The sequence below is a fragment of the Dama dama genome, chromosome 1 (genome assembly GCF_033118175.1).
Source record: "Dama dama isolate Ldn47 chromosome 1, ASM3311817v1, whole genome shotgun sequence".
Taxonomy (NCBI): domain Eukaryota; kingdom Metazoa; phylum Chordata; class Mammalia; order Artiodactyla; family Cervidae; genus Dama; species Dama dama.
Genome location: NC_083681.1, coordinates 49132180 through 49158930, shown reverse-complemented (window position 1 = coordinate 49158930; position 26751 = coordinate 49132180). Strand labels below are relative to the sequence as shown.

Below are 26751 nucleotides of genomic sequence, written 5' to 3'. Positions count from 1 at the left end.
CACTTCCACTGTATAATCATAAGGGATTTTATTTAGGTCATACCTAAATGGTCTAGAGGTTTTGCCTACTTTGTTCAATTTAAGTCTGAATTTTGCAATAAGGAGTTCATGATCTGAGCTCCCCTGGAGGAGGAAATGGCAACCCACTCCAGTATTTTCACCTGTGAAATCCCTATAGTCCATTAGGTTGGAAGAGTTGGGCATGACTGAGCAACTAAGACACAAAAGAGAAAGCCAAATTTATCACATGAAGAGATTTAGTGATCTTCTTTGTATGGGAAGACGCAAGTGTATGGGTTTGCTGAAACAGTTTCTCTCATAGGCATCTAATTATCTGGGGCCAATCTTACTTTCTTTATTGTTCACATACTAATTCCTTGTTTACCAGAAAATATGGCAAATGTGGTAAATGCCTGCCTTTCACATCCCTCCTTGTTGCAGTAACAAGTCTTTTCCAAATGCAAATTTCTGAACCTAGGTGAAATAAAGCCACTTATTTGGAAGTCATCAGCTACTTTCTCCCCTGAGGATCTGGAGGAATGTGAAAGGTGGCCATCCACCACATTTGCCATCTCTTCTGGTAAACAAGTTAGTATGTGAACAATAAAGAGAGCAGAATTGTCCCCAGATAAGCTAGATGCATGTGAAGAAATTATTTCAGCAAGCCCATGCACTTGCATCCTCCTATACGTAGAAGATCACTAAATCTCTTCATATGAGAAATTTGGTTTTCTCTTGTGTGTGTTACTCGCTCAGTAATGTCCAACTCTTTCCAACCCTATGGACTACAGGGATTTCCCAGGCAAACACACTGGGTTGCCATTTCCTCCTCCAGGGGATTTTCCCAACCCAAGAATTAAACCCAGGTCTCCTGCATTGCAGACAAAATCTTTATCATCTAAGCCACCAGAGGTTTTCTCTTAATTAATAATAATCTTTTAATATTTAGATTACTTGCCCCATGATACAAACTTATATATAGCCTGAATCCTCCCCTGCCTCCTCAGAGTTAGCTCTCTCAGAGTCACCTGAGATACTGTCTACCAGGCTCAAGTCCTAACATCCCTGCCAAATAAAATGTAACTTTCAAATTTTAGGTGACACATATTCCTTTAGAAGACAGTATGCTGAGTGAAACAGTCAGTCACAAAAGGACAAATATTGAATGGTTCCTTGCATGACATACATAGAGTAGCCAAATTCATAGAGACAGTAGTAGAATGATAATAGTCAGAGAATGTGAGGAAGAGGGAATGGGGAGCTAGTGTTTTCCCGTATGTGGAGTTTGAACTGGGGAAAGGTAAAAAGCTCTGGAGAAGGATGGTGGTGCTGAATGCACAGCAATATGAATTATCAACTACAGACTGGCACTTGCCAAGAGCACTGGCCAAGAACTGAACAACGATAACAACAAGGGCGTTTGCCACCCACCTCTATAGAGACTGAACCTTGTGCTGCTTGACTGTTGACCTTCAGCACCCTCCGAGTTCAGGGGGAGTGAGGGACTCTTTCTCCAGGGAATCTGGTGGGACAGGTCTTTAGATACTTGGATGTTTTTAGAAACAGATTTTATTATCTAAATCCTTGCATCTCCTCATGTCTAGAAAAGCACTAAACCCTTTCATGGTGAGATCAGATCCTTGTGACTAGCAGAAAGACTTCTGTACAACAAGTGCCTAACAGTATTGAACACTCCCTTCACCAAAACCTTATATACTGACTTTCCCCCACTGCTTTTTTGGAGCAGTCTCCCAGAGCTATCTGAGGTACTGCCTCCCAGGGCTGCAGTCCTCATTTTGCCCCAAATAAAGCTTAACTCACAACTCTCAAGTTGTACATCATTTTTTACTCAACAGACTGTACTAATGCCATTGAACTCTACACTTTAAAATAGTTAAAATGATAAATTTTATTTTCCATAAATTTTAACACACAAGCTACCAGTGAATTGTCCTTTAGTTACACCCCATACTAACTCTAAAAACATGAGCATTGATATTGATAGAAAGATAGGTCAATCTTTATGTACTTTTCCTTAGTATTAACATAAAAGTAAACATTAACAAAGAGAAACATAAGAAGGCTTCTTTCAGTTGTACAATGAGCTGTTCTATAAATAGGAGTGGGAAGGTTATAACAATGATATGTCACAGAAAAGGTATTTGAGAAAAAATAGCATACATGAGAATATGTAAGTGCTATAAAACAAAATAGAGCCTGTTGTCATTATAATTTAGTTGATAGCACCCTAATTTGATCCTATCTCCTTAATTCATATGATAAAACAAGAGAAAGGATGCCCTGAGCAGAGAAAACTATAGAAACCTTGTATTCACAGATGAGTGAGGTAGTTTACAATGTTTGCCAAATACATTTGGTATCAAAAGATTCTAAACAACTTAATTATGTATTCTTAATTATGGATTCTTCATGCAAATTTCTTCAAGGAAAAGAGAAAAAAGAGCATTACTTATTAATGATGGAAGAATAAGTCTCAGTGTTGCAAAAATTAGTCCATATAAATCTAATCCAATTAAAAAGGCATTTACTGAACACATTTTACAAATGAATGAATGAATGACTAAATGATTGTATCAAAAAAATGAAAAGCAACTGCTATGTTCTCATAACTATTCTATTGCACTCCAATAACATTATATTATTCTTCAGGAACTTAGTAAGGCCTTCAACATATGATATAATATTAAGCAACATACATCACAGAAAATTTAAAAAATATATATTTTTTCTCGAGATATTTAGCAAAAATTTGGCTAACAGGGAACAGAATCAAACATATTCATTATATAAATATAAAAAATACAAATATTATACATTTGCAGACATATTAAATAAGATATATTGGGTATTTCCTAAAACATTTTAAACAAACAAAAAGTAGAGAATATAAGAAATTATAATCACTCACTGGGGAAGGATAAAAACAACATATAGAATGTTTTCTCTGTGCCACTGCACTGATCTTCTTTACATGTCTCATTTGATCATCATAGAATCTATATGAAGTAGGTTCTGTTATTTTTCATTTTTAAATATCAGGAAACTGAGGTGAAGAATTAAATAGCAGTAAAATTAGCCAGGCACATGATATTGGACTTGAACCCTGGCAGCCTAACTAGTTTACTTATCTTTTTACCCATTATTTATTATTAAGTCTCTGTAATTATCCTCCAAAAGACACAGGAAGACATCAATCTCTTCTCCAATTTTAATCATGAAAAAGCTAAAATGACCTGTTGAGTTAGAAATTTTAGAATTTATAGACATCTAGTAAATAAAAGATCTTTCACTGTGGCAAATGTATTTCAGCTTGTTGGAGTAGGAGCAATTCTTACATAATCTCTTGTACTTTGATTTATTCTTGAACCATTTCTTTTATTGATCCAACAACAATCAGACAGCTTTGACTACTAGTGTCCTAAGAACATGTTCTCGTATTTTCTTGGTCCTTACTCCATACACAATGGGGTTGAGAAAAGGGGGCACCAAAAGATATATATTTGCAATAAAAATGTGGATATGTGCAGGTATATTTTTCCCAAAATGGTGAGTGAAAATGGAAAAACCAGCTGTGGAGTAGAAGACAAGAATAACACAGACATGAGACCCACATGTGCCTAAAGCCTTAAAGCTAGCTTCTCGGGATGGTAGGCGGAATACAGAGCAGAGGATGAAGACATAGGATATAGCAATGAGAATCGCATCACATGAGCCAATGATAGTAGCCATACTGAGGCTATAACACTTAGTGGTCCCTGTGTCCAAACACGCCAGCTTCACAATGGCTATAAACTCACAGTAGATGTGGGCAATGATTCGTGTTCTGCAGTAAGGCAGCTGTTTGAGCAGAATGGGGTGCGGAGAAAAGAAAGCAACTCCCCGAATCACCACAATAATACCCATTATAGTGATGCGAGTGTGGGTGAGAATGGTGGTGTGGTGCAGTGGGTAACAAATGGCCACATAACGGTCAATGTCCATGGACAAAAAAAACCCCTGATTCCAAAGCAGTAAAACTATGAATGAAGAACATTTGGGTCAGGCAGGCATCAAAGGCAATGTCATGGGCTCCAAGCCAGAAGAGACAGAGCATGCGAGGCAGTGTAGACGTGGAGAGGACCAGGTCAGTGACTGAGAGCATGCACAAAAAGAGGAACATAGGCTCGTGGAGGCTTCGCTCTGCCCTCACCACAGCTAGAATGGTCACATTCCCCACCACCGCCACCACATACATAGAGCAGAAGGGAATCCCAATCCAGACATGCAGGTGCTCCCGTCCTGGGATGCCCATCAGCGAGAAGGTGACAGGAGAGGGATGAGAAGTGTTGAGAGGAGGCATGATGGTTTTTTCTTTGATTTTTATCAGTTCTGAAGATAAAGTTGCCATGCCAAGATGACCACAACCAGATGCTGAAAACACAGAGATTTATTAATATTTCAGGAAGATCCTTGATGACTATTGTTAAAAACAGTTCAAATTCATACTCAGGCTTATTTAAATTCCTGAGATTCAGATTAATAAAATGAGTTAGAACATGCCAAATTATTGTGTTTTCTGAAGTACACAAAGATAATACTTATATCATTTCATATTATTTCAAGGACCTATGTATCACTTTGTCCCTTTGTTTCCAGTAAAAGCTTTCATCTGTAGTCACACTTGTACTTAATTGAACAAATATTTCAGTTTTGTGCAGTTTAGTGCTTCCCCATTGATCTCTCATTCAGTATTCCTCCCATGTCACTGAATTTTTCATAAGTGAAAGTGACCAGGCAGAGGCCATATGGAAATTTCAGGAAATTATTTAAAGGAGGCTTAATACAGGAATAGAATGAATGGACTCTGTCTCTTTCCATATGATACTGAATTCTTTGGCATAACTTTTAGAATCAGTAAGTCAATCTATGACTTCACCCTTTCCTTTGCCACTCTGTGTGACTAATCTTACAAATAAAATATTCTGAAGTTTTATATTTTTTTCATATTTCTGGGCTTTATTACAGTGAAAAATGATTGATAATGCAAATATGACTTTTTTCATTATTTAGCTTTAAATGTGTAAATTACTCTTTAGCTTTATGCAAGTAACTTATAAGACAAAAAATTAAACCAGAGGGGAGGGAAGGATAAGTTATGTAGAAATGATAGCAAGGAATAAAATTAAGTGTAGTAAGTCAAGAAAAGTCTTCTTGAGTAGATGACTACATGTGAATAATATATGACTTCATCCTATGGGAACTCAATATATAGGTACAGACAAATAATTCATATCTATGTATTATTTGATCAATCTATCTCCATACACATGCACATAAACACAAACAAAGTAAAGGGGCAAAAACAAAGTTCTATTAGGAAGGATAATCATGACGTAATGAATTAAAATATAGTGTAGGTAGAATCAAAGACTACAAAAGACGTTCAAGTGAGACGAGATTCTATGATTAAACAATCACATAACAAACAGGACATTTTACAACCCAATCTCTAGAACAGTGGCTAACACTCAATAGCATATGTTGTGGTATAGATACAATACAAAGCAGTGCAAGAACAGAACTGGAAAATATATACACTCACAGATAGACACACTTGCTTGAAAAACACTTTTTTTATACACACAATACTATCTCTATGATATCATTTCCCTAAAAATGCCAACCTGTAGTAGAGTCCAAAGATCATGAGATATCCATATTGTTGTTCCTTCAACAGATTCATGCAATATGAAATATGGACAAAATAAGAGCTAACACTCACTTCTATAATATCCTTAAAAGAAGATCTTTGCTCCCTAGAGAAGCTATTTTTTTTATTCATTTCATCCATGGAGATTGAAAAATGTGGCTTCCTTTTGTTTCAAAGAATTATATCTTCTCCCTTGAATCTTGGTCATTTAGAAAATAATAAGATGTTGTTTAAGGGCATTCAGTGTTCTTCAAAGTTTCCTTGATCACTGAGACCAGACTGTCTCTTTCACTATATCATCCTCAAGGTCAAGAAGCAATCTAGGCATGCACCTCCTATATGTAGCAGCTTAATTATGGTAATCTCAGCAGATAAGCAGGAATGACCTCTGACAAAAAACGGTTCCTTAAGGAATCACTGGAAGAAGGGGGAGTGTTTGTATTGTTGATGAAGATTGCAACTTCTTAATTTCAGGGACAGCAATTAACCTGTGAACTCCCTTAGGATTACAACTACAGATATAGCCATCCCTCAGTATTTTCATATAATTTATCAACCATTTAACAGGACCAGCCCTGAAGAAACTGAAAAGACACAGAACACGTTCTATATTCATTAAATACATCAACTTTGTTCCAAAGTCAACTTGAAACATAAACCTTGCAGGCCAGAAGAGTGTGAAGGGATATATTTAAAGTTGAAAAAAAAAAAATAGAAAATTAAATATCTTACAAACCCACCTTCTAAAAATGAGGAAAAACTTAAGATATTTTTAGATAAACAGAAGCTGAGGTAGTTCATGATCACTAGACAGTCTGTATAAAAAACGCTAAAGGGAGTCCTTCATGTTCAAATTAAAGGAAGCTAGAAACAAACTGAAACCTATATAAAAATATAAAGTTCTTCAGTAAACACAAGTGTCCAACTCTTTGTAACCCTATGAGCTGTAGTCTTCCAGGCTCCTCTGTCCATATGATTTTCTAGGCAAGAATACTGCTGTGGGTAGCCATTCCCTTCTACAGGGGATCTTCCTGACCCAGGGATTCAACCTGGATCTCCTGAACTGCAGGCAGATCCCTTACCATCTGAACACCGAAAATCCCCTCAATAGGGATAAATACATATACAAATATAAAAACCAGTATCATCACAATTCTAGTTTGTAATTCAAATTTTATTATTCCTTTTTTTTCTTTTTATTTTTTTATTGAAGGATAATTGCTTTACAAAAGTTTGTTTTCTCTCAAACCTCAACATGAATGAGCCATAGGTATACATATATCCCCTCCCTTTTGAACCTCCCTCCCAACTTCCTCCCCTTCCCACCCCTCTGGGTTGATACAGAACCCCTGTTTGAGTTTCCTGAGCCATACCTACAGCACATTCCCATTGGCTATCTATTTTACATATGTTAATGTAAGATTCCTGTTACTCATTCCATACATCTCACCCACTCCTCCCCTCTCCCCATGCCCATTAGTCTATTCTCTATGTCTGTTTCTCCACTGCTGCTCTGTAAATTCTTCAGAACCATTTTTCTAGGTTCCACATATGTGCGTTAGAATACGGTATTTATATTTCTCTTTCTGACTCACTTCACTCTGTATATTAGATTCTAGGTTCATCCACCTTATCAGAACTGACTCAAATGTGTTCCTGTTTATGGCTGAGTAATATACCATCATGTATATGCGCCACAACTTCTTTATCCATTCATCCATCAATGGACATCTAGGTTGCTTCCAAGTTCTTGCTATTGTAAATAGGGCTGCAATGAACAATGGGATACAAGTGTCTTTTTCAACCCTGGTTTCCTCAGGGTATATGCCTAGGAGTGGGGTTGCTGGGTCATATGGTGGTTTTATTCCTAGTTTTTTAAGGAATCTCCATACCGTCTTCCATAGTGGCTGTATGAATTTACATTCCCACCAACAGTGCAAGAATGTTCCCATTTCTCCACACCATCTGCAGCATTTATCACTTGTCAACTTTTTGATAATGGCCATTCTGACCTGTGTGAGGTGGTATCTCATTGTAGTTTTGATTTGCATTTCTCTAATAAGGAGTGATGCTGAGAATCTTTTCATATATTTGTTAGGCATCTGTATATCTTCTTTGGAGAAATGTCTGTTTAGGTCTTTCTCCCACTTTCATTTTGTGTGTAGTTTCTTCATCTGTTTATGTCGTCTTTGAAGACTTTCATCAGTGTCTTACAATTTTGTGTACAGTTCTTTTGTCACCTTAGATAAGTTTACTCCTAGATACTTAATTCTTTTTGTTGCAATGGTGAATGGAATTGATTCCTTAATTCTCTTTCTGATTTTTCATTGTAAGTATATAGAAATGCAAGTGATTTCTGTGTATTGATTTTGTGTCTTGCAACTTTGCTAAATTCACTGATTAGCTCTAGTAATTTTCTGATAGTATCTTTAGGGATTTCCATGTACAGTATAATGTCATCTGCAAACAGTGAGAGCTTTACTTCTTTTTCAACCTGGATTCCTTTTATTTAATTATTCTTTTCTTCTCTGATTGCTGTAGCTAGGACTTTCAGAACTATGTTGAATGATAGTGGTGAAAGTGGACCCCATTGTCTTGTTCCTGATCTTACGGGGATTGCTTTCAGTTTCTCACCATTCAGAATAATGTTTGCTGTAGGCTTATCATATATGGCCTTTACAATGTTGAGGTAGGTTCCTTCTATGCCCATGCTTTGAAGAGTTTTAACCATAAATGGGTGCTAAATTTTGTCAAGGGCTTTTTCTGCATCTATTAAGATTGCCATATGGCTTTTATCTTTCAGTTGTTAATATGGTATATCATACTGATTTGCATATATTGAAGAACCCTTGCATCTCTGGAATAAACCCAACTTGATTATGGTATATGAGCTTTTTGACGTGTTGCTGAATTATATTTGCTTAAATTTTGTTGAGGATTTTGCATCTATGTTCATCCATGATACTGGCCTGTAGTTTTCTTTTTCTGTGTTGTCTTATCTGGTTTTGGTATCAGTGTGATGGTGGCCTCAGTGAAACAGTGTGGAAGTGTTCCTTCCTCTGCAATTCTATGAAATAATTTTAGAAGGATAGGCATTAGCTCTTCTCTAAATGTTTGAAAGAATTCTCCTGTGAAGCCATCTGGTCCCAGGCTTTTGCTTTTTGGGAGATTTTTGATCACAGCTTTAATTTCAGTGCTTGTAATTGGGTTGTTCATGATTTTTATTTCTCCCTGGTTCAGTCATGGAAGGTTGAACTTTTCTAATATTCTCTTCATTTCTTCCAGGTTACCCATTTTATTATCATATGGTTGTTCATAATGGTCTCTTATGCTCATTTGTATTTCTGCATTGTCTGTTTGAACCTCTTCATTTTCATTTCTAAATTTGTTGATTTGACTCTTCTTTCTCTTTTTCTTGAAGAGTCTGGCCAAAGTTTGTAAATTTTGTTTATCTTCTCAAAGAGCCAGCTTTTAGTTTTATTAATCTTTACTCTTGTTTCTTTCATTTCTTTTTCATTTATTTCTGTTGAAATCTTCAGGATTTCTTCTCTTCTTTTAATTTTGCTTTTTGTTGTTGTTCTTTTTCAATTTTTTTTTATTTTAAAGGATTTAAAAGCAAAAAACAAAAACATTATAAATACATGTTACTGGTTACATAGTATATAAGATGTAATTTGTGGTTGCTAAGCTCTAACAAAGTAGAGCTTTTATATGTCTTTGAAGATATATAGATCACATTATGAGAAATGCTGGGCTGGATGAAGGACAAGCTGAAATCAAGATTGCTGGGAGAAATACCAATAACCTCAGATATGGAGATGACACCACCCTTATGGCAGAAAGTAAAGAACTAAAGCACCTCTTGATGAAAGTGAAAGAGAAGAGTGAAAAAGTTGGTTTAAAACTCAACATTCAGAAAACTTAAGATCATGGCATCTGTTCCCATCACTTCATGGCAAATAGATGGCAAAACAATACAAACAGTGACAGACTTTATTTTGGTAGGCTCCAAAATAACAGTGGAAACAGTGGCTGACTTTATTTTTCTGGGCTCCAAAATCACTGCGGATGGTGACTGCAGCCATGAAATTAAAAGACGCTTACTCCCTGGAAGGAAAGCTATGACCAACCTAGACAGCATATGAAAAAGCAGAGACATTACTTTGCCTACAAAGGTCCATCTAGTCAAAGCTATGGTTTTTCCAGTGGTCATGTATGGATATGAGAGCTGGACTGTGAAGAAAGCTGAGCACCAAAGAATTGATGCTTTTGAACTGTGGTGTTGAAGAAAACTCTTGAGAGTCCCTTGGAATGCAAGGAGATCCAACCAGTCCATCCTAAAGATCAGTCCTGGGTGTTCATTGGACGTACTGATGTTGAAGCTGAAACTCCAATACTTGGGCCACCTGATGTGAAAAGCTGACTCATTTTGAAAAGACCCTGATTCTTGGAAAGATTGAGGGCAGGAGGAGAAGGGGACAACAGAGGATGAGATGGTTGGATGGCATCAACGACTTGATGGACCTAAGTTTGAGTAAACATTGGGAGTTGGTGATAGACAAGGAAGCCTGGCATGCTGCAGTCCATGGAGTTGCAAAGAGTCAAACATGACTGAGCCACTTAACTGAACTGAAGATATATTATTATTAATTATGAATATCCTGCTATAACTTTAGAAGGCTATATGTAATCCTTTTACATATATAATGGTATGTATATCCCCTTTTATATATAGAAATAACAAACCATAAAGAAAATGTTTATAAAATGTACATGACATAATAAGGAATCAAAAGGTGTCACTACAAATATCAACTGAACACAAAGGAAGACTGTGAGGGAGAAAACAAGGAACAAAAAAGAGTATAAATACATACAAACACAACAAAATGGCAAGAATATGTCCTTCTTATGAACAGTTAAATGTTAATGGTTTAAACTCCCCAGTCAAAACCCATAGAGTGAAAGAATGAACTTAAATAACAGAATTTAGATATGGATCAAGATGGTAGAGTAAGAGAAGATAGAGTTCACTTCCTTCAACAAACACATCAAAAATACATCTTTATGTAGAACAAATCTCACTGTAAACAAACTGGAAACTGACTAGACTCCTTCACAATCAAGGCTGTATAAAAGAGTCATATAATCATATAGGAAGGGAAGAAAAGTGATGGGGCTGGGACCTGTGTTTCTGGGAAAGAACACGGAGGAATAGGGAGAATATATGGATAAGACACCCACCATGGGAGTTAGGCAGTAAATGTCACAGATTGGGTGGCCCAGTCCTGGGGTCCTGTGAAAGGGAGAAGAGCCCTCTTGGGTGGTTGGAGAATGACTGGCACTAATGGGAGTGTGTAGGAAGCATGTGTGAAGAGCGTGTGTGCACTTAGCTTGCCTGGAAGGGAAGATGGAGGGAAGTCTGCTCTATGGGTTGCCATGTTTCTCAAGACCACCTTGGCATGTGCTCCAGATCAAGTTGAGTGAACACTCTGGCCCTAATCACTCCATGTCACAGAGCTGCACTGGATGTGGTTAACTATGGCCCACAACCAGGTGGGGGAAGTTGTGGTAGAAGCTGGGGGCAGTAACTGGCTGTGAGGGACAAAGGGTCTTGCACCTGAGGCTGAGGCTGATCAAAGTGAGGAAAACAATTATGGGAAACTGCACAGAAAGCATTGTCTTCCCCAGTGGCTCAGCAATAAAGAATCTGCCTGCAATGCAGGAGATTCAGGAAATATGGGTTCAATCCCTGGGTTGGGAACATCCCCTGGAGGAGGGCATGGCAACACACTCCAATATTCTTGCCTGGAGAATCCCATGGGCAGACGAACCTGGTGGTCTACAGTCCATAGGGTTGCACAGAGTCGGACACAACTGAAGAGACTTAGCATACATGCACGTGTGCATAGCGAGTACAGTTTGGATCTCTGTGTATAGCCAACATGAGTCAAGAGACAGCATGGGCCCCGATAGCTTCACCACTCCTCCATTTCTGGGCTAAGTATCTGAGTGCAAAGAGAGGGAAAAACACACAATAAAAGGGAATAGGAACAGCTTGGGTGTAAACAACTGGGGATTAACCTCCAACCCTGATAGGGTGGTAACGGTCACTGAGCAGAAAGAATGTCCCACATCACAACTAGCTCCAGCTCTAGCTTATACGTTTCCAGTTTCAACGTCTAAACAACAAATGGATCACTGAAGAAAAAAAATGAAAGAAAAATTTAAAAATGCCTGGGGAAGAAAAAAATCACAAACACAAAAATGAATCAAAAACAAAAATGAATCAAAAACTATGGGACACAGGAAAAGCAGTTTTAAGAGGGAAGTTTGCAGTGATACAAGCTTACCTCAGGAAACTAGAAAATTTTCAAATAAGCAACCTAACCCTACAGCTAAAGAAACTAGAAAATGAAGAACAGCAAAAGCCAAAACCAAACAAAAAACACACATTAAAAAAAAACAAAAACTCCAAAAAATGTTAGTAGAAAGAAAGAAATCATAAAGATCAGAGGAGAAATAAATGGAAGTAAAGGAAAGAAAGAATCTGTGAAACTATGAGCTGGTTTTGATAAACAAAATTGATAACTCTATAGCCAGACTTACCAAGAAAAAATGAAAGAGGGCCCAAATGCATAAATCAGAAATAAAGAAGGAAAATTAACAAACAGTACAGCAGAAATACAAAGTATCATAAGATATCACTACTAAGAACTGTAGGCTAATAAAAAGGACAACCTAGAAGAAATGGACAAATTCCTAGAAATGTATAATTTCTGAAATAGAAAATGTGAACAGACCAATTATCAGTACTGAAATTGAATCAATATTTACAAATTCTCAACAAACATTAGTGCAGGGTCAAATGACTTCACAATTGAATTCTACCAAACATTTAAAGAAAAGTTACTACCTGTCTTCAAACTAGTCCACAAAATTAAGGAGACAGGAACACTTCCTAGCTCATTCTGTGTGGTCAGCACTCCCTTAATACCAAATCCAAACACCTTATTAAAAAAAAAAAAAAAAAAGAAACTACAGATCAACATCTGTTATATACAGATATAAAAACATTCTAAAGAAAATATTAGCAAGTCAAATCCAGCAATGTATAAAAAGAATTATAGACCATAACCAATACAAATTATTCCAAGACAAAGAAATAGGAAAAAGAAAAGTATCACGTGATCAAATCAAGAATATATGCAGACAAAGCATTTTACAATACCCAAAATTCATTCGTGATACAGAATTCTCAGAAAACCAGAAACAGAGGAAAACTAACTCAATTTCAATTTGATGAAGAATATCTAAAAAAATAAAAAAGAAAAAACTATAGCTAATAGCACAATTTGCAGTGTGAAATTCAAAACATATTCACTAGGATCAGGAACAAGGCAAAGATGTTCCCTCTCTCTACTGTTTTTCAACTTAATATTGAAAGTCTTAGCTAATGCAATAATGAAAGGAAAGAAAAGGAATAGAGTCTGGGAAAGAAGATACAAAATTATCTTTGATCATAGATACTGCAATGGTCTATGTAGAAAAATCCTAAAGAATTGACAAAAATTTCTGTAATTAAGCAATTATAGCAAGGTTTCATGGTACAAGGTTAATAAACAAAAGTCTATCTCATTCCGACATATAGCAATAAAAAAATTGTAATTTAAATTAAAATACATTACCATTTATAATAGTACTTAAATAAAACACCTAGGTATAAATCTTATATGAGTTCTGTATGAGGGGAAAGTATAATATATATATATATATGAAACAAAGTACATTAGTGGGAAGATTTTCCAAGTCTATAAGTAGTAAGTTTCAATATTGTCAAGTTGTCAGTTTTTCTAACTTGATGTATAGATGCAATATAATCCCAATCAATGTCCCAGAAAGTTATTTTGTGGATATAGAAAAAACTAATTTTACAGTTTATGTGCAGAGGGAAAAGACCTAGTAAAAGCAACACAATAATTAAGGAGAAAAACAAAACTGGAGGACCAACACCACTCAACTTCAAGACTCACTACAAAGCTACAACAATGAAAAAAAGTGTGGAAGTAGCGAACACACAGCAAGTAGACTAATGAAACAAAAGAGCAAGGTCAGAAATAAACTCCCGTAAATACAGTCAACTGATCTTTGAAAAGTAAAATAAAACGGAGCACAAATGGTATTTTTTCAAATTCTGTAAGAGTATATTTAATATATTTACAAAAGTGGGACAGCTCAACTCTTTCACGCAGATCTAAACATAGACATTACAATTTTCACACACACATACAAAAATCTAGCTCAAAATGAATTAGAGGCCTAAATATAAAATGCAAAATTATAAAATTTCTGAAGAATAAAAGAAAAAATCTAGGGGACATTGGTACGTTGATGACTTTTAGATATGATATCAAACATGTCCATGAAAGACATCACTGATGAATTGGACTTCACTAAAATTAAAAATTTCTGGTCTATGAAAGACACTGTCAAGAATGAAAAACACAAACCACAGATTGGAAGAAAACATTTTCAAAAATCTTACATAAAAGAATGCTATTAAAATATACAAAAAATCTAATAATTTATTAACTATGAAAACACAAACAACTCAAAAATGTACAAAGATCTTAAGAGACTCTACATAGAAGATATATTGATGGCAAATACACATATAAAAATATGCTCCACATTCTGTCACATATACCATATATAGAATGAAAGAAAAAAAATGGGAAGAAGAGAGATTTCCCTGCCAATCCAGTGGTTAAGACTATACTTCCAATTCAGGTGTGTGGGTTCAATCTCTGGTCAGGAAAATAAGATCCCACATACCATGTGGCATGGCAAAAAAAAAAAAGAAGAAGAAGAAGAAGAAAATATTTTCCACTCAAATTTAAACAAAAGAAAGTAGACAGTATATTAATATCAGACAAAATACTTTGTCAAAAAGTTTTATAGGAGACATTGATTATCTAGTGAAAAGAGCTCATTTCACCAAAAAGATAAAACAATTATAAACATATATGCACCACATATCAGAGCTCCTACAAAAATAAAACAAAAATTTACTGAATTGAAGAGAGAAAAGAACAACAGCTCTACAATAATCATAAGAAACTTCAATATCCCAGTTTCAAAGATGATTTAAACAACCAGACATAATATCACTAAGGAAAAAGAGGATTTGTACAACACTATGGATTAATTGGACCTAAGAGACATATTCAGACCATTTCAATCAACAATAGCAGAATATACATCTCCCTCAAGTGCACATGGAACATTTTCTAGTACAGATCATACACAAAATAATTCTTACTAAATGTAAAAAGACTGAAATCATATGAAACAAAATTTTCAATCAAAATAAAGCTGGAAATCAATAACAAAAGAAAAACTAGAAACTCCACAGATATATGAAAGTGAAACATCATACTCAAACAATCAGTGAGTTAAGGGATAAAATAAGAACTAGAAAATATTGAGAAAATAAAATGAAGACACAACAGTGCAAATATATAGGATGCAGCAAAAACAATGCTAAGAGAAAAATGTACATCTATAAACTCTTATTAAAAGAACTGAAGTTTTTATTATAACAAACTAGAAAAAGATGGACATGAGTTTGATCAAGCTCCAAGAGAAGGTGATGGACAGGGAAGCCTGGAATGCTGCAGTCTATGGGATTGCAAAGAGTCAGACACAATTGAGTTTCTAAAATGAATTGAGAAAAAGAAGAACAGACTAAACCTGAAGTTATTAGAAGGTAGAAATAATAAATTTAGAGGAGATATGGGAAAAAAGAGACAGAGTAGGAAAAAAAAATAAATATCAATGGAAACCAAAAAACCATGTTTTTTGAGAAAATGAACAAAACTGACGAACACAGCTATACTGATAAAGGAATAAAAACAGAGATAATTATAATAACTAAAATCAGAAATGAAAGAGGGAATATAACATGCAATTTTACAGAAATAAAAAAGAAAAGAATCGGTAATCTATATTAAATAGAAATAATTTTATAAATTCAAAATCAGAGGACTTGAATCATGAGTAAATAGACTACATAAATTGACCTATAGCTAGTAAGAAAATTCAATCTGTGATCAAAAACCTCCCAACCAAAAATGCCTAGGACAAGATGGCTTCACTGATGAATTTTACTAAATATTTAACAAGAATTAACAGCAGTCTTCCTCAAAATTTTTAAAAACTGAAGATGAAGGAATACATCCTAACTCATTTCTTGAGAGCAGCTTTATTTCAATATGAAAACCATAATAGACACTATAATAAGAGAACTATAGAGCAATATGTGCTATAAATATCAACACAAAAATCCTCAACAAAACCCTAACAAACCAAACTCGTTAGCATGTAAAAGGATTATACACCATGACCCAGTGACATTTATTCCTGGAGTGCAAGGATGGGTCAACGTATGAAAGTCAAAGCCACAGAGCACATTAACAGAATATAGGAACTAAATACACACCTGATTATATTAACTGATGCAGAATTTTTTTTTTTTTTTTTTACAATTCAACACTTTTTTATGATAAAACACTCAACAAACTAGAAATAGGAAGCTGCAGGTAGGGAAGTAATAAAGGCCATACCTGGGGAAAACTCAGATAATATCATGCTCAAAGGTGAAAAAAATGAAAGCTTGTCCTCTAAAATCAGGATAAAGACAGAGGAAAAGAAAAAGAAAAAAAGAGGAATTCCCTGGTAGTCCAGCATTTAAGACTCTGCACTTTAACTGCCTGCCAAGGACAAGGGTTCAATCCCTGGTGAGGAAATTAAGATCTCACAAGCCACATGGCATGGCCACAAAAGACAACCTTTTTCCTTTCAACATGGTACTGGAAGTCCTTTTTACATAAGTTAGACTTGAAAAAGAAATAAAAAGGAACTGAAATCTGAAAGGAAGTGAAAATATCACTTTCGTCAGATGACCCGATCTTATTATGTTGAAAACTCTGAAAATCTCACAAAAGAGAAAAAAAACAATTCAGTAAAGATACAGGATAAAAAATCAGATACATTTCTATACATTAACAATGTTCTGAAAAGGAAACTAAGGAAACAAGGTGATTTACAGTGAAAAAAATATCCAAATTAGTGCAGTAAAGTACATGGTGAAAACAGTTTGGAGATAAGAGCAAAAAGAATAAAGCACTTAGCGATAAATTTAACCAAGGAAGTGAAAAATCTATACACTGAACTCTGTAAATCTTGGCTGAGAGAAATTAAAGGAGACATCAATAAATCAGAAGATAACCCATGTTCATTGATTGGAAGGCTGGATATAGTAAAGGTCTTAAAGTAGGACATACAAGTTACTAATAACCACACAAAAATGTTTAAGATCTTTAATCATTTGGGAAATAGAAATAAATATTATAATCAGATATCTCTTCACACCTGCTAAACTGGCTATAAAAGGAAAGAAGGAAGGAAGAAGAAAAGGAAAAAAATTGAAAAGGGCAGAAAAAGAACAATGTAAGAACTAGAGAATTTGGAAGGCTGGTGGATTACTAATGGGAAAATAAAACTGTCTAATTATTATAGAAACAGTATGGCAATACACTGAAAATTAAATACATAATTGCCATATGATCAAACAACTCAACTTCTGGGTTTGGACCCAAAGGAATTGAAAGTAAGGTAAAGAACAGATATATGTGCACGTATATTTATAACAGAAGTCAAAATGTGGGAGTAACCCAGGATCCAGTCCATAAATGAATGGATAAATAAAATGCGATATATACATACAATGGAATATTATTTAACCTTAAAAAGGAAGGAATTCTGACACATATTAAAATATGTTAAGTGAAATAAGCCAACCACCAATGGACAAATATTTTATGATTCTACATATTATGAAGAACTTAGATTAGTCAAATTCATAGGGACAATAAATACAATGGTGGCAGCCAGGGGATGAAGGGTGAGGACCATAGATATAGAATTTTAGCTTAGGATGATGGGGAAAAAAAAACAAAACTCTGGAGACAGATGATGATGATGATTGAATAATAATTGTTATACACTTAGTGCCACTGAAGTGTACATTCAAAAATGGTTAACATAGTAAATTTTATGCTATGTCTATTTTACAATAATAAATGAAAAACCTGAAAACACAAATTTATGAAAAGACAAATTTAACAAATTTATTTAGTTGGCATGGAGCACCCACAATAAAGAAATACCATTTACAGAAACATGCTATTGAAGTGTGAAATAGCAAGAAGTAGGAAATCCAAGAAGTGTGTTAATGTTGATGTTTTAAAAATGTTATGAAACAGAAAAATACTTTAAAACCTCTAAGAATCCTGGAAGTGCATACAGAAGCAGGAGTGTTTCTCTTGTGTCTGCTTCTCTTCTACTTCCTCCTTTCTGGAGCAGGATTCCAACCCTTTCCAAGAAGACTTTGAGATTATAGTCCTAAAACCCATGGCCAGTGGAGACATGGGTTTATTTTCAGAGTTTTCCCTTAAGAGATTGTGGGCCAGAAGTTTCAAACTTATTTGCTGGGGGTAGGCATGGGAGTGATTCTTTTGTTCCCATTCCTACTGGAGACAGGTTATATATTGACCAAGGAATCTAAGTGAGCCTTAACGAGAATTTTTGTTCACAGGTAAAGGAGAAGGCTTGAATTGATTTTCATAAGGGAATTCTATGCATCCCTCATGACTCTGCTCTACAGACTACTGACCAAGAATGAGGTCTTGGATGACAAAGTATATTCTAGTATATTACTTACTCTGTAGTCAGTCACTGACTACAGTAATAAGTGACAGAGTCTTATTCAGTAGAAAAGTATTGAAAATGTACCATAGCACTGCCCTATAAACTCAGCTCTCAGCTATGTAGATTCTATAAAAACTTCTGATAACACAGAAAACAAAATTAGAGCAAAATATATGGAGAGTACAGGTAAAAATAATTCTTCAAGAAAATCATTTTTTGGGGGGGAAATACGAAATAAGCCAATACAGAGCACAGATTAATAAAATAATAAAAAATCTAACATAAAAAAGACTGACTCAGCTAACTCTTCTAATCAACTTCAAAAAAATGGAAATAATAATATAAATAATATTTTTTGTCCCAGGTATCTCATAAAGCATAAAAGTACCAAGGCAAATCTTTACAGACATTATATGAATCTTATCATGCAACAAGTCTGAATTATTTAAAACCTTGGCTGTGGGGTCAGAACTAGGTTTACCTCCCTGACCAACTGTAGCAAACTCATAATTGGACCAGTGGCGATGTTATGCATTTTAATTTTCTCAAGACTTCAAGAGTTGTTAAAGATTCTTAACATGCATTCTTCTAAAGAAGTCACAGTGTTATATGAGTGTATTGATGTCCACATATACAAGAAGATCAAAGTTTTGAAGAGGATATCTAAACTCAGCAATCTTACAGCACTTCCTGGACTCATAATGACAGAGCCAAAGTTTCATAATGTTGACAAATGAAACTGTCCTTCTATGTAGTGGAAAATAATCACATGAGGAGATATGTGATCACAGTCTTCTTCTTTGATGTTTATTGAATGAGATAGTTTAAGAAAGGTGAAATCTATTCTGACAAATTCCATTTGAAAACCAACTCTAGGAATAAACAACTGACTCACTGGGACCAGAAGCAGTGTGGCTAATTCTGAAGGTTCCCATAGGATTATGTCACACCGATGTAATTTATGAGTACATAAGCACACACAGGAAATGTGTGTCCATATGCTATATGTCCATATACAACACAGGAAATGTGTGTCCATATGCTATATGTCCATATACAACTTAAAAATGGTATAAGCATTTTTTTGTGTGTTCAGTACATTTAAAATAATATAAATAAATGTATGTAAGATTATATTTGTACCATAACTTTTAATATTTCTTTGGGCCAAAGATCTTACCTCAGCAATCACATAAATTTAAAAGCTCAACTTTACAAAATTCTGGTATAATGTTGTTGAAGTTTCTTTTGTTCATGTTTATCTTTCTAGCAACTATAGTTAATGCCTAACTTATAATAAGAAAGTTCTTCAATATTTGTTGCATGAGGAAAGTTTATTGAATAGACTGAATAACTAGTTTTTCCATATAAAATAACACTTGAGAATTTATGAATGAGAATACTTTCACCTTCTCCAGGGGATCTTCCCCACCCAAGGATCGAACCTTGGTCTCCTGCATTGCAGGCAGGCTACTGTCTGAGCCACCAGGGAAGCTCAAAGGTACCTGTAAAGGTACATTTACCTGTAAAGGTAAATGCTTGCTTAATTTCTCTGTATCTTTTCATATACAAATTTAAAGACAAAACTGCCAATACTTGGCAGTCAAGTGTCTCAATTTAAGACACTCAGAGAACTTAAGTTTGGAGACTAAAATAACCCACAAATATATTAAAAGTTCAGAATTTTCTTAAAACCTAGAAAATAAAACTATATTTTGTGCTTCTTTAGCATCCTCCAGAACCACTGCCCCTCATATGTGTCTTGTTCCAACTGATCTGACATGATCAATCCCTGGTGGACTGAATAAATTCATTCAAGCACAACCTTATAGAGGTTCAAATTATGCCATCCTTCAAACCCCATTCCCAAGGTAATAACTATCAACATCATTAATCAGAAAGTGTAATTGGAGGTGATCCTTCTACAAACTGTAAGTGGGAAGCAGTAGGTAAATCAAATCCCCTTTCCTCTCCTTCAAGTATCAGTCATGAGATACAAGTTCTAAACAATGGTCTCATAAGATAAATGTTGTTACATTTAGCAGCAGCCAGCTCTATAAAGAATCATAATCAAGGATCTCCTACTATTTTTGTCCCTTATAGTCATTAATATATTGTTGTTTTTCAGTAACTCAGTCCTGTCCAACTCTTTGCAACCCCATGGGCTGCAGCACTCCAGGAAGTCTAATATGTAAAGTAGGATATGTGATTTTAGAGCTCAAGAAATCTAGGGATCCACTGATCCTGAACCATTATTTTGCTAATCTAACTTCAGAGTGTGTCTAAACTAGCCAGATCCTGCATGTATATATAACGTATAATAAAAAATAATATTATGTAACATAATAACAACAACAAAAAACAGGCTGTCTATTCCATACTTCTATTCTTCCCTATTCTGCTCAACAGATCAATCCTAAACATAAAGGAGCCTTAATTTACTTAGAGAACCAACTTTACCTGTCTGTGTCTGAGAGAAGACCACTCTCTTCAAATTTGCATACCAGGTCACATATAGTGTCCCAAAAAACAGTAGTTTGTTTGATATTTATTGAATGAGATAATTTAAGAAAGGTGAAATCTATTCTGACAAATTCCATTTGAGAACCAACTCTAGGAATAAACAACTCACTCACTGGGACCAGAAGCAGTGTGGCTAATACTGAAGGTTCCCATAGGATTAAGTACTAACACTCACAGGACAACAGAAACAAGATTTCTTCTGGGACTCCAAGCCACCCAGAAGAATAACCAACTGCTATGAAAATAGGGTGGCATTTGGAAGAAGATAAAGAAGGAACTCTGAATGCTGACATTTCAGGCAAACTAGATGAGAACTCAAGGAAGATGCCAAAGATTGGTGCTCTCCATTTCATAATTTTCATTTCCACAAGACCTAAGAGCTGTATCAAGAATACTGAAAATTGCATTTTCCAGTTCTGATAAAGCTGTTGTATGACTGCTTGCTTCTGTCATTTGGCGTGTATTATAGAACCTCAAAAAGTTCTGTCCAAACTGCTACCCAAAGCACTGAACAAATGCTCAGTATGGTTGAATGATAAAGGTTGAATGAAAGTGAAGCCTGAACAATTTTGACTTCCTATCTAAGTTTTCTTCTGCACGTATCATAATCAGTGGTGAGAAGACAATACCAACCTCTATGGCATCCATTAACATGTCATATTTGAACCCCAGAACTGTAATCTTGATTGGAATTCCCGGACTACAATATATGCAGTTTTGGATTGGGTTTCCTTTTTTTGCTGTGTGCCTGGTGGCTCTTTTGGGAAACATCATTTTACTGATCCTCATCCCTATGGAACGTAGCCTACACCAGCCCATGTACATCTTCCTGGCAGTGTTGGCAGCCACTGACATAGGACTCTGTGCAGCCATTGCTCCCAAGATGTTGGCTATCTTCTGGTTCAGGTCTTACTCCATGGCTTTTGACACCTGCTTAGCCCAGCTGTTTTTCATTCATGCCTTGCAGTGCATGGAGTCTGGCATTCTGTTGGCCATGGCGTTTGACCGCTATATTGCTATCTGTGATCCTCTGAGGCACACATCCATCCTCACACCTTCAATTCTGGGTCGCATGATGGTGATAGTGGCAATTCGAGCTACAGTGTTGGTGGGTCTCTTACCCATTCTAATCAAAAGATTGCACCTTTTCCACTCCACTATAATTGCTCACTCTTACTGTGAGCACATGGCTGTAGTCAAGCTGGCTGCAGAAGACATCCATGTCAATAAAACATGTGGTCTTTTTGTAGGTTTTACAATTCTGGGATTTGATATGATTTTCATCCTCATTTCCTATATCCTTATTTTCCAGGCTGTTTTTCGTCTACATCAAAAGGAGGCACGGCTCAAAGCATTCAACACTTGCACAGCTCACATTTTTGTTTTCCTTGAGTTTTATATTCTTGCCTTTTTCTCCTTCTTCAGCCATCGTTTTGGACGCATTGTCCCTTCTACTCATATTCTTCTGTCTACCATCTACCTTCTTGTACCACCTGCACTGAACCCTATTGTCTATGGGGTAAAAAATAAGGTAATTCGTAAGCGTGTGGCACAGATTTTTCTTCTGAATCATGTATCCCAGCAGTGATCTATCAAATGTCTCTGAACATGCAGAGAATATTTTTATTTCCTATAAAGGGAAGGAGTTCAGACTCTGCTTGCTAACTGTTGGGGTTTTACATCATCATGCTCTATTGTCAAAGCATTTATTTCCAAGACGGCAGCTAAGTTGACATGAAAAGTGTTCAGGTTAACACTGATATTATCTATCTCTAGTATATTTCACTTCTAATATAATCTTTCCTGTCCCTTTCCTTGTTTTTAATTTGTAGTTATTTTAGATCTTCATAAGAGATCATTTTTGATTTGAGCTTTCAAACTTTTGGTACTGGAATACCATCCAGCCATTTCATCCTCTGTCATCCCCTTCTCCTGCCTTTAATCTTTCCCAGCATCAGGGTCTTTTCCAATGAGTCAGCTCTTCGCACCAGGTGGCCAAAGTACTGGAGCTTCAGCTTTGGCACCAGTCCTCCAATGAATATTCAGAGCTGATTTCCTTTAAGATTGACTGGTTTGACCTCTCTGCTGTTCATGGGACTCTCAAGAGTCTTCTCCAGCACCACAGCTGGAAGGCATCAATTCTTTAGTTCTCAGTCTTCTTTATGGGCCAACTCTCACATTTGTACATGAATACTAGAAAAACAATAGCTTGGACTACTTGGACCTTTGTCAGCAAAGTGATATCTCTACTTTTTAATAGCTGTCTAGGTTAGTCATAGCTTTTCTTCCAAGGAGCAAGCATCTTTCAATTTTGTGACCATGCACAGTGATTTTGGAGTCCAAGAAAATACAGTCTGCCACTATTTCCACTTTTTCCCCATCTATTTGCCATGAAGTGACGGGACTGGATACCATGATTTTAGTTTTTGGCATGTTGAGTTTTAAACCAGTTTTTTCACTCTCCTTTTTCACCTTCAAGAGTCTCTTTAGTTCCTCTTCCCTTCCTGCCATTTAAGTGGTATCATCTGCATGTCTGAGGTTACTGATAGTTCTCCTGGCAATCTTGATTTTGTTTTGTGAGTCATCCAGCCTGCCATTTCTCATGATGTACAATATCTAATATACAGTGACAATATACAGCCTTGACATACTCCTTTCCCCATTTTGAACCAGCCTGTTGTTCCATACAAGGTTCTGTTGCCTCTTGTTCTGTATACAAGTTTCTCGGGAGACAGGTAAGGTGATCTGATATTCCCATCTCTTTAAGAATTTTCCCCAGTTTGTTATCAACCACACAAAATCTTTAATGTAGTCAGTGAAGCAGAAGTAGATTTTTCTCTCTTTTTTTTTTGAATTGCCTTGATTTTTGTATGAAACGATGGATGCTGGCAATTTGATATCTGGTTCCTCTGCCTTTTCTAAGTCCAGTTTGTACATCCAGAAGTTCTTGGTTCACTGCTGAAATCTAGCTTGAAGAATTTTGAGCATAATCTTGTTAGCATGTGAAGATATGAGCTGCATGATTTCCAAATATTTGAAACCTTGAATAATATTCTTAATTAAGTCTTAATTAAATATGTTGTATTCAGAGAATATGCTCTTTACAATATTAAACATGTGAAATGTGTTAAGACTTGAATTATGGCCCAGTTTAAGGTCTATTTTGTATATTCTGAAACGAATGTGCATTATATAGTTATTGAAAAGTGAGAAAAACAAGAACAAATTAAACATAAATAAGTTGAAAGATGGAAATGATTATGATAGAAAATGCATTAATAAAACATGAAGCAAATTACAGGAAAAAAAGCCAGAGAGAGAATATAAATCACTAACACAAGGAAAGAACAAAGTCTTATTTCTACATGCTATATACATTAAAATATTAATAATGAAATATTGAGAATAAATGAATACCAATGAATTTGACTATGTAAACAGAATAAGCCCAATTCTTGAAAGATATAAATTACAAAAATTGTAAAGCAAAACATACAAAACCTGAGTATTTGTAAAGATATGAAATTTTACATCTGTAAAACAACTGAATGCTTAGAATTTTCCTTAATTATTTTTGAAAAAAAGTGTATATATAGAATAGATGTTAAATACACAACACATGCAATTTAAAAATCATACACATACATACACACACTGAAAATATTACCACAAGAAAAGTATCATATCCATCTTCTCATACAGTTACTTTTTGTGAGGGGAGAACACTGAAGATCTACCTTACTAGGAATCAAGTGTACAACACATTAATATTAACTATCGTTTACCATGTTGTGGTTTCTCAAACCACGTGCATTAGGTTTCTCGAATGTACTCATCTTACAATTGAAAATTTATATCCTTTGATCAAAAGCTCCCTTTTCCCCCTATGGTACAGCCTCTGGTAACCATCATTCTTCTCTCTGTTACTATGAGTCTATGGGTTTGATTTTTTTTTAAACATTCAATATATAAATGAGATCATATAATATTTGTCTTTCTGTATCTGGCTTATTTCACTTAGAGTAAAGTACTCCAGCTTCATTTATGTTGCAATAAATGGCAGGATTTCCTTCTTTTTTTAAGGCACAATACATAGTTATGTATCATATTTTTATATACACACTTATCTTTCAATAGACACTTAGGTTACTTCCAGATCCTGGTTACTATGAATAATGACGCAATAAACATGGGAGTGCAGATAGCTCCATGAGATATAGATATTATTTCCTTGGGATATGTACCCAGAAGAAGGACTGCTGAATTATATGGTAGCTCTATTTTTAATTTTTTTTAAATGCCACCATACTGTATTTAATAATGGCAATACCAACTTACAGTCTCACCAACAGTAAACAAGGGTTCCCTTTTCTCCACATCCTCACCAACACTTGTAATCTTTAGACTTTTTGATAATAGCTCTTCTAACAGATGTGAGATAATGATAATTATGGTTTTGATTTGCATTTCACTAATGATTAGTGATGGTGAGTACCTTTTCACGTATCCTTATCTTAGGGGAAACATTTTCAGTGTTTTACCATTGTGCATAAAATTAGCCATACAATTTTCCCTCTACTTCTAGCTTGCTGAGCACTTTTATCACGAGAGGATGTTAGACTTTGTTAAATGTTTTTCTGCACAAGCTAAGATGGCCATGTGTTTTTGTTTTTTGTGTGGTTTTTCTTTGTTTGCTTGCTTCTTTTGTTCCATTAATGTGGTGTTTCATACTTTTGTTGTTGTTGAGCCACACTTGCATTCCTGAAATATATCCCACTTGGTCATGGTGTATCTTTTATAATGCTACTGGATTCAGTTAGCTAGTATTTTGCTGAAAATTTTGCATCTAAATTCATTAAGGATATTGATCTGAAATTTTATTCTTGTTATGTCTTTATTCAGCTTTGATAGTCTAAGTCCTGCCACACAGAATGAGTATCCAGTCCTGAACCTGTGTTACTTAACACATTCCATGATACAGTGGTCCTTGTGAGCCTGCCTATATAACCCCAAGAAACATTTTTCTTCATATCCTTGTGGGGTGTTAGAACTGTCTGCTGTTTGTCTTAACTCCTGTCCTTTACTCTAGGTGGACATAAGGCAGGGTTTGTCTTTAAATCTTTTTGACAAGCCCCCCTTCCTCCCACAAAGCTGCTCTAGTCTAAGTGGTTGGGAACAAAAGTGATGCTCTGTGCTGGTTTTTTAGTGAACCAACATATATGTCAAAATGCACACTTACAGTGTTTTTAGAAGCATTCATATTATCTCCTGGCACTTGCAAGGTGCACCAGAAATTCGGGCCCCATTCCCACAGCTACTGCTGAACTGTGAAACAGAAGATGGTAGGTGAATGACCAAAAATGCCATAAAACTTTCTTCCAAAATTCAGCTGCTTCCCCCCCCCCCCTCTTCATTAAGCAGGTCCCTGGTGGTTGTCATATTTGGATTAGATCCTGACATTCTAAAAATGTTTATTCTGTCAGTTTTTGAAAGTTCATAGTAGAGTACCTTGATTCTTTGAGTTCCTTACTCCATCATTTCCCATGACATAATTCTTAGTCTTTGTCTTTAACTGATGTTTATCAAAGATTATTCAGTTACATAGCAAACAATTAATGAAGAAATACCAAATGTATAGCCTTATATCCATTTTAATGATAACCAAATCCTTCAGTATAACTATCTATCCCAAATCAGCTTAAGGAAGCTATTACTGGGTTTTATAAATCTTTTCAATGTTGCAATAC

General features: G+C 35.4%; 1 protein-coding gene and 1 pseudogene across 1 annotated transcript; one reads left to right on the top strand and one right to left on the bottom strand.

The window, feature by feature from the left end:
- Positions 1 to 3414: 3414 nt before the first annotated feature.
- LOC133057614 (olfactory receptor 52M1-like) lies at positions 3415 to 4408 on the bottom strand (annotated as a pseudogene).
- A 17233-nt stretch (positions 4409 to 21641) lies between these two features.
- Positions 21642 to 22592, top strand: LOC133054241 (olfactory receptor 52A1-like). Its single transcript, XM_061139044.1, has one exon. The coding sequence runs from the start codon at positions 21642 to 21644 to the stop codon at positions 22590 to 22592; it is 951 nt and encodes a 316-aa protein (XP_060995027.1).
- Positions 22593 to 26751: the final 4159 nt, after the last annotated feature.